Source organism: Myotis yumanensis, unplaced genomic scaffold, assembly GCF_028538775.1.
Source record: "Myotis yumanensis isolate MYYU_CA2020_CCGP unplaced genomic scaffold, mMyoYum1.0.hap1 SCAF_1, whole genome shotgun sequence".
Classification (NCBI taxonomy): Eukaryota; Metazoa; Chordata; class Mammalia; order Chiroptera; family Vespertilionidae; genus Myotis; species Myotis yumanensis.
In genome coordinates, this window is record NW_027223752.1 from 100,698,103 (window position 1) to 100,707,793 (window position 9,691).

Below are 9,691 nucleotides of genomic sequence, written 5' to 3' on the forward strand. Positions count from 1 at the left end.
TTTCATTCATACAGAATTCCTAAGGTAAGATTTTATCAGTTGGAATGAGTGGCCCATTCTAGTGAGAAGGGATGGGGATTGTATGACTCCTCCCTCAGGCAGTCCTAAAGGGGAAAGTCTCCTGCATGGTCTGGAGGGATGAGTACTTGGGCCAGTGCCTCCTCCTTCAGTTAACGTTTTGGAGAGGCAGCCCGTGCTTCTGAATAGAGACCCTCAATGGGCACTGGATCAGAAACCGGCCTTTCCATGGAGCTGCCAGCCATGTGGAGTGCTGAGCGCATGCTGGGGAGAGGCAGGAGTGGTGCTCTCAGAGGGAGAGCTAGGTAATACAGGAAGGAGGGCGTCTGGGTGGGAAGAGGGTGAGTCCTTTGTAGGCGAGTTAAGTTTGATGCACCTGCGAGACAGCAGAGGGGCAGTCTCTAGTAATGGTTTGAATATATGGAATTAGCATGAATCTGAGCTACAGTAGGAAATTAAGATTAGCTGTTCCAATGCAGAGAAGGGCTGTAAATGAAAAGTGTATAGACGAGAGAATAGTGACAAAGAGTTAGATATTCAGCGGCTATTTATGGAATGAGCAACTTCTTGGCAGCATTTTGACCACACTCTCTTGACCTCACCTATCTTGCCTTCTTTTTTATTATTTTCTCCTGGTTTTTCCACCACTCTAAGCCATTTCTGGGGACTTCTTCCTTCAGTGCTGATAGTCCTTACAGATCTAAGTGCTGAGGATAGAGGAGAAACAAGGTTGAATAAAGTTTTTTGCTTTTATTGAGCTTATATTCTTATAAGGAAGACATACATATTTCTTTAAATGAGTTTTGTTAAAAAGATGAATATTTCAGGTAGTAGTAAATACCAAGAAGGTAGAGCAGGGGGAAGTGATAAAGTGATGACAGGTGCTTGCAACTCTAGATAAAATGATCAGGAAGAGCCTCTTTAAAAGATAACATTTGAACCCTGACATACTGAACTGAGACAGATGAGCTCTGGTGTGATAGACAAAGGGGACAAGTGCCGGATTCGGAGATAGGAACGTTTTGTGTATTCGAGGAACAGTGAGGTATGGCCAGTGTGGTCAGTGTGTGGAATGAGGGAAAGAATGTAGGACATGAGAGCATGGAAGGGCAATGTCCTATCTTATAGGGCTTTGTAGCTTCCAGGTCACGGGAATAAGTTACATTTTCATTTGTTTGATGGGAAACCTTTGGCAGGTATTTAGTAGGGGAGTGAAGTGCTCTTAATTAAAGAGGCTCTCCTGGCTGCTTTGGGGAGAATAGATAGTAACTGTAGTAACTGGGAGGCCGAGTGGGGGCCGAGAAGCCAGTGATACAGGTGAGAAGTGACAAATAGAAAGTGGTCTGATTACAAGAATTGCTAACAGATTGGAGCAGGTTAACGCAATTGAAGGTTTTGGCCCAGCACCTAGGCAATGGTGTGCCCTTTATGACATTAGGGAATGCTTGGGGGGTGGAACTGGGTAAAGAGCTCTGATTTGTATGGGCAAAGGCACTAATGACCTTAGCATTGTGCTTTCGGGAGAGTGACAGTGCCAGGTAGACCGCAGTGGGTTAAGGAGAGAATGAGAGATGAGAAGCAGCATCTGCATTCACTGGGAGCAAAAGGAGAGGAAGCTTTCTAGAGGTTGGGGGTGGGGTGGGAAGCACGTAAACACATATTGGGGAGAATCTCTGGCAGACAGGGAGGGTTCTTCAGAAAGAGGTAATTGTGGGAGGTGTTCTTCAGAAGTGGGATGGGATCGACTTCACTGCTAGAAGAGTTTCAGTGAGAAGAGAAATCTCAATTCCACTGACACAGGAGGGCAAGTGGTATAAATGAACGAGTATCGGCACATACCACATCTGCGGTAAAGATGATGGGAAGCTGAGAGATTGCCAGTGTTGTATAAGTGCCTCTAATTAATCCCATAAAGTAGACAGTTGAACTCTGTAAGGAGGTTCATTCTTAGGATATCTGAGAGCACTGAATTTTGAGGGGGGGAGAGGGTTGGTGGAAATTTTCACTAAGCATGCATAATGTTCAATAACCATTTGTTTTTTAAAAATACAGTGGAGTTTGAAGAGCAATAGCAAATCAGAGCTGTCAATCCGATAACCTCCGACAGTAAATATACTCTTTAAAATGGGACATTTTTCTTTTTGTAAAATGGCATGCATACTCTTCTGTAAAGCACCCTTTGAAATAACAACAAATCCCAGCTTGCCTCTATAATCTGTATTTAGCTGTTAACTTCACCCAGTTCTTCGTAGAATAGACATGTAATACATGTGAGGAATTCATGAAACCTCACCAGCCACCTGGAGAGCCAGGGAGACAGAGACTGGCAGCTCTGCTACCACCTGAAACCAACAGAACAGGTTGTGTAAGACGGAGGTGGAGTTGGTAAAATGATGATGGCGATGTGAAGATTAGGGGATATAAAAGGACTACCCCTCGTGTGCATGTGTGTTTCTTACAAAGGCACTAAGTCCAGGAATACTAGACAGTTGTAAAGACCTGCCTCAAGCACACCTGTTTGTACTGCCTGTCCTGCTGCACCACACAGCAGCCACTGGGGGGCTGTCTTGATGACCAGGGTTTATCTTCAGCTTGTGCCACAAAAGGACTAGTTAATATGTAAAGAAGATACAAATGTGGTCAGTATTACCAGGGATTTACATATACAAGTACTATGTAAAATCACCATATAACTACCGGCCAGGTATGAAGCAGTGCACGTGGTAGGCACTTGAGTATCTACACTGGGCCCTTTACAAGTGGAAAGGTAGTAACATTTCTTCAGGAAGTCCTTTGCTAAGATGTTCGTTCATTCCTGTGATCAAAAATTGGACTGGAAATTCACATGGCAAAGTAGGCAACAGAAGTATCTCATCTGCAACTGTAACTTGGTCTCTGGCTTTGGCTGGCAAGCAGTCTCCTTAGAACCCAAGAATAAAAGGCATGTCAAAAACAGGTGCAAGTTTAAGTTCTTACTATAGCACTTAAACCCTGAAATAAAACCAAAGACCAGTGTTCTCCTTTTGCAGGTTTACTTAGAAAGACTTTTAATTTATGCTGATATCGACATTTGCCCCACTAACTGGAAAAGAATTATTTTGGGAGCTATTCTTCTTTCCTCCAAGTATTTGCATGATCAGGCTATAAGGAATGCAGACTTCTGCCAAATCTTCAAGGGCATTACAGTCAAGGACATGTGAGTTAGCAAGGTTTTTGTAAACTTTCTTACCATTTTCCAATAACTTATTTGCTCCAATAAAGTTTACATATTAAGAAATACTTTTAAAGGTTACATTATGCATAGAACTGAAGTAGGCATAAAATTACATACATTTTTAATCTACATTTGCTGTAACAATTCATATTCCTCATTAACTATTAGGTCTTCATGTATTATTGTTATAATAATTTGTGATAGTTTGAAATATATTTCTCTGGTGGTTATTGGCAACCATTATACAAACTCACTTCTGAAAACAACAGTACTTTAAATATATTCATGGCTTTCTTAGAGCAGTCTGGCTACCAGTTCCAGTCCTTCTCTCCCCCTCCCCCCTTTATTATTATTTATTTGTTTCAATAAGACTTTTCATTCAGTATTATTTTGTATTAGTCTCAGGTGTACAACATGGTGGTTAGAAAATCATATACTTTACAAAGTGTTTTCCCCAATATTTTCAGTACAACTTGGCACCATACATAGTTATTACAGTGTTATTGACTATATCTCCTATGATTTAATTTGCATCCCCATGACTGTTTTATAAACAATCTGTACTTCTCAGTACCTTCACCTTTTTCACCCAGTCCCCCTCCCTCTTCCCTTCTGGAAGCCATCAGTCTGTTCTCTATATCTATGAGTTTGCTTCTGTTGTATGTTCATTTATATTCTTTAGATTCCACATATAAGTGAAATGAAATGGTATTTGTACTTTTCTGATTTAGTTCACTTAGCATAATACCCTGTAGGTCCATCTGTGTTGTCACAAATTGCAAGATTTAATTCTTTTTTTATGGCTGAGTAATATTCCACCACTTTTTAATCCATTCATCTGTTGATTGGCACTTGGGTTGTTTCCATAGCTTAGCTATTGTAAGTAATGCTGCAATGAACATAGGGGTGAATATATTCTTTTGAATTATGCTTTGGGCTTCTTCAGATATATATACCCAAAAGTGGAATTACTGAGTCATAAGGCAGTTCCATTTTTAATTTCTCAAAGAAATGCCATACTGTTTTCCATAGTGGCTACACCAATCTACATTCCCACCAAAAGTGCATGAAGGTTCCTTTTTCTATACATCCTCACCAACACTTGCTGTTTGTTGATTTATTGATGGTAGCCATTCTGACAGGTGTGAGGTGATATCTCATTGTGGTTTTAACTTGCATTTCTTGGATGATTAGTGATGTTAAGCATCTTTTCATATGTCTGTTGGCCATCTGTATGTCTGCTTTGGAGACATTGAGGTCCCCTGTCCATTTTTTAATTGGATTGTTTGTTTATAGATGTTGAGTTGTATAAGTTTTAATTTGTAAAAAATGTTTACAAGATTTTTATTAATTGAATTATTACTTTTTAGAGAGAGGAAGGAAGGGAGAGAGGAGAGAGAGAGAGTGAGAGAGAGAGAGAGAGAGAGAAAGAGAGAGATTGAAACACTGTTTGGCTGCCTCCTGCACACCCCCTACCAGGGATCAAGCCTGCTACCCTGGCATCAGTTGTATAAGTTTTTTATAAATTTTGAATATTAATCCCTTATATTATTGTCAAATAATGTTTTCCCATCAGTGGGTTGTCTTTTTATTTTGTTGATGTTCTCCTTTGCTGTGCTAAAATGGTAAAACATTTTAGTTTGATGTACTCCAATTTGTTTATTTTTTCTTTTGTTACACTTGCTTGAGATGCTCTATAAAAAACAACCATATTACTAAGGGAAATGTTCCAGATTTTACTGCCTAATGTTTTCTTCTAGGAGTGTTATGGTTTTGAACTTTACATTTAAGTTAATAATCAATTTTGAGTTTATACTTGTATATGGTCTAAGAAGGTAGTCTAGTTTCATTTTTTTTGTATTTATCTGTCCAAATTACCCAACACTATTTATTGAATAGACTGTCTTTACCCCATTATATGACCTTCTCTCCTTTGTCAAATATTAATTGACCATGTAGATGTGGATTTATTTCTGGGCTCTCTATTTTCTTCCATTTATCTACCTGTCTGTTTTTATGCCAGTACCATGCTGTTTTGATTACTATAACCTTGTAGTGTAGTTTGATATCAGATAGTGCGATACCTCTATCCTTGTTCTTTTTTCTTGAGATTGCTGTGACTATTCGGGGTCTTTTGTGGCTCCATATAAAATTTTGGATTACTGTTCTATTTCTGTAAAATACACCATTGGTATCTTGATAGGAATTGCATTGCATCTATAGATTGCTTTGGATAGTATGTACATTTTAAAGGTGCTCATTCTTCCTATCCATGAGCATGGTATATACTTCCATTTACATGTATCTTCTACAGTTATTTTCTTCAGTGTCTTATAATTTTCTGAGTATAGGTCTTTTACCTCCTTGGTTAAATTTATTCCTAGGTATTTTGGTGGCAGTATCAAGCCGCAGACTCCTTGTAAAGAATGCTTTGTGTGTATGAACAGAGAAATACCAGGAGCTATGTTTATAATAGGCTGCTTTTACTTATGATCTTTGGGAATTGGAAGGTATTATAACAGTGCTTAGTATACATTGGTGTCAAGCCCCTGCTGCTGACTACTATTTGTAATGTTCTCTTTTGAATCTAAATTGAAAAATTGGTGTCTATCAGCTTTTCCTTAAAACTTTCCAACATCTATGTATCTTTTTAGAATATTATTTCCCTTCAAAAGAATAAGTTAAACTGAGCAGCTGCTATTCAGAAAATTTGTTGTGTTTGTAAACGGTATGCCATTCAGCTGTCTCGCCATTGAAAAACCAAAAAAGCCCATAAAAATCAACCCCAAAACAAAAAAAAACCCAGATGATGCATAATCTTTAGACATAAGGCTTTTCTCCCATGATTAAGCCGCTATGAATAGACTGGTAATCCTATGAAGGTACTATATTTCTTCACAATTAACATGTATTAGTGAAGGAAATATAAAAAGGATGGTAAAGTGCATTTATTCCTGTAGTAAATTAAGTTCTGTTTAGCTGATTATCAAAACATTATCTGATTTACATTTCTATAGGCTTATGGTCATATGAACAGGGAATTAATTTTGGAAGTAGGTTCACTAGGTTAAAGTTTAACAAATGAGAAAACCTCATCTCTGCTTATATTCTGACCCCTCTCCATGCAGGAGAACATCAAACTTTTGTTGACCTATCCAATGAATAAAATACTAAAACTTTAAAACTAAGACACCAAATATGTTTAAAAACCCTCTCATGTTTGTTCAGGTAGTTACCATTTTATTAATTAACGCTATCAAAGGATGACTGGAAGTAGTACAATTTACTAATTCTATTTAACTATTTGGCAAGTGACAGCAGTATGGTCACATAGCAAAGGACTGCTCCCAAATTTCCTTTCCTGCTTTATTGAACTCACCTCTTCTGTTCCGGCAAGGGTCAGGGGATGCCGAATGTCTCGGGATTCCATTCCCAACACGGGAGAACTCTGAGTCTGACTCCCATGCTCTATCAGTCCAGCCAAGACATCTGTCTTTAATCTTTCTCCCTTCCAAAGTTTTAAAAGTGCATCCAGTTCTGTCATAGTGACAATTTCTCACCCCAGGAAGATTAAAGTGAACAGAAGCTTGCATATGCTCTTTGACATTAGCCCCAGGCCCCAGGGGGGGAGGTCCCTTTCCCATCAAATGTGGGGTATGTATGTATGTATGTATGTATGTATTTACTAGAGGCCTGGTGCATGAAAATTATGCACGGGAAGGGTCCCTAGGCCTGGCCGGTGATCAGGGCCGATCATGTTCCCCCACCTCCCTGCCTCCTCCTTCCCTCACTACCTCAGCACCCCGCTGCCACCTCTGGTCGCCCGCCATGTTCCACGCCACCCCCTGGTGGTCAGCGCATGTCATAGTGAGCGATCAAACTCCTGTTCTTCCAGTCGAACTCCCGAAGGGACACTTTGCATATTAGCCTTTTGTAGATATAGATTTATTAGCGATGAATCCTTGTTGCCTGGAGTTTCCCCCCTCAGAGATAATAGTGGTGGCTCTCAGTGGATTCATTTGTTGCCATGGTGATGTGCCCACTCCTTTGGTTGGCGCCTCTCTACTTTAATAAGCCCCTTCCTGTTATTGGCCTGGTGAAAATGTCTGCAAGTTCCTCAGAGCCTAGAAACAGCACACATCATTCCTTTCTTCTGAACACTGGAGTGAGGCCCTGTGAGTGAGCGAGGAGCATGAATCTACAGCTGCACTAATGGGACTTAGATGAATGAGCCCCGAGTCAGCAGCAAGAGTGAACAAGAGAGAGGGGACCTCCTCACCCTTGCCCGAAACTCAAAGTGCTAGAGGCAAAAGGGACCACAAATAGCTGTACCTTGTTTGTTGTTTGAACAGTCGTGTATTCGTATAGCCGGGTAACCTTTATTTGTTTCAAAGCAAAACTTACAGCCATCTTAGTAGCTTAGAAGGATAATTTTGAAGATAGCCTCGTTAAATAAAATTGTCCCATGTTGGTTTTGTGTTTTCCTTCTTCCCCAGAAGTGACTTGGAAAGGCAATATTTATATCTACTCCAATTTCGTCTTAATGTTTCTGCCAGTGTCTATGCCAAATACTATTTTGACCTTCGGTCCTTAGCCAGTGACCACGGGCTGCCTGTTGTGTTTGCTCCTCTTCGAAAAGAAAGAGCACAGAACCTAGAGGTAAGGCTGTTTTCTGCCAAACATCAAAACCAACATCTGTGGATAAGTCATATTATGTAGTGACTAGGAAAATTAAGTTTTTTTAAACTAACACATTGAAGATTTATTAACTCTTTCACATCGTATTGCCGGTATCTTTTATGGTTTATTTGAGAATCCCACATTATAAAAAAAAAATTTATCTCTTCTGTGACCATGATTCAGAATAATTTAAATCAAATTTAATCTTTGATGGTTTTTTTACACTGTTCTTTTTTCTAACCATACATAAATAATGTCTTACAATTGTATCACTAATCATATCTACAAATATAATCTACTTACCACTCTTAACTCAGTTTGCAAATCCATGTCTTTTCTGTATATATCACAGTTCAGTCCAATGAGTCTGTTAGACAAAGCTAACCTGAGAGACCTATACTTAAATTGTAGAATGTGTTTCAAACACTTGGTGTAGAAAGTAATGGGTTTTTAATGGAAATTGTAAAGTGCATGGCACAAAGTAATATTTATGACTTAAGACTTTGGTTTGTATGCAACAAAATTATTCACAACTAAAATTGACACTTTTAAAATGGACACTTTCTGTGGTACTTTGGTGGTACTTTAGGATAAGATGTGTTTCCACCTCAGTTAATGTGCAAGTGAAATAGTACCTTATGGTGCTTCAATCATTAGACCTTTCCTACCTTTCAATAAAGTACAGCACATGCCTGTCTCATTAAAATCTGCTTAAAGTATATACTAACTAATAAAGATTGGATAGAATTTAAATAGCTGAGTAAACACTGATTTTCCCAAGTGTATGTTTATTATATTTAAGGAACCAAGTTTACAGGCAGCAGATGATATTGTTGTTAGGAACCTGTCATGCCTTTGACATCGTTGAGAAAACCCAAACTTTAAAAAATTCTAAGTTCCCCTTTGCGCTGGAAATCTAATCATAGTCCCTAAATGACTTACCTTAGTGAATTAGCATAAAGTAGATCCCAAGGACCTAGCAGTGTAGACCACACCTTTACAAAGAGGCAGTAACTATAATCCATGGAAAAAATTGGACTGTGTGGCTTATGGGTGATGCTTTCTTTGGGAAGGCTGCAACTCTTGCATTTTTAACGTACCTGTGCTCTATCTCATTTCTCCTCCTAGGCCATTTCCAGATATTGTGAAAACAAAAACCTGTGCAGGGTGGCCATAAAAAGATCTAGCAGCTGTGATAATTTTACTGATATGCAGTATGCCAACGCCATTTTATCTTAAACTAGAAATGAGGGGCTGTGACATGATGAACCCCTCATCTACAATAACTGGAGAAATGTTAGCGCTCCTGCTCAAAAACCAACAAAGCTAGTATTCCTCACCAGGGAGAAATGAGGGGTTGTAATATTATAAGCCCTTTGTCTACAAGGTGAAGAACTAAAAAAATATCACCTTTCCTGCTCAAAAACCAACCAAGTTAGTATTTCCTCTCTTAAGGAAGAAATGAGAGGTTGTAACACCATCAACTTGTCATCTACAAAAATAAGACCTGGAGATAGATATATCTATCACCTTTCCTGCTCAAAAACAAGCAAAGTTGGTATTCTTCTCTTATAAAAAAAAATGAAGCGTTGTAACTTCATGAACCCTCATCTGCAAGGGCATGGACTGAAGAAATGTCACCTCTTCTGCTCAAAACCCAGCAAACTTTTTCTCTCTTAAGAAAGAAATGAGGTATTGTAGCATCATGAACCTCTCATCTACAAAAAGAACTGGAAAAATATTAACTTATTGCTCAAAAACCAGCAAAGCTACTATTTA

At 38.9% G+C, this 9,691-nt stretch overlaps 1 protein-coding gene across 2 annotated transcripts in view; it reads left to right on the top strand.

The window, feature by feature from the left end:
* Window positions 1-9,151, top strand: part of LOC139004485 (cyclin-Y-like protein 1) — a 31,742-nt gene extending 22,591 nt beyond the window's left edge. For both annotated transcript variants that reach the window (XM_070407345.1, XM_070407346.1), the window contains 3 exons: window positions 3,048-3,214; window positions 7,729-7,891; window positions 9,041-9,151. In XM_070407345.1, coding sequence (XP_070263446.1) covers window positions 3,048-3,214; window positions 7,729-7,891; window positions 9,041-9,151 — 441 coding nt within the window. The remainder of the gene's footprint in view (window positions 1-3,047; window positions 3,215-7,728; window positions 7,892-9,040) is intronic.
* Window positions 9,152-9,691: the final 540 nt, after the last annotated feature.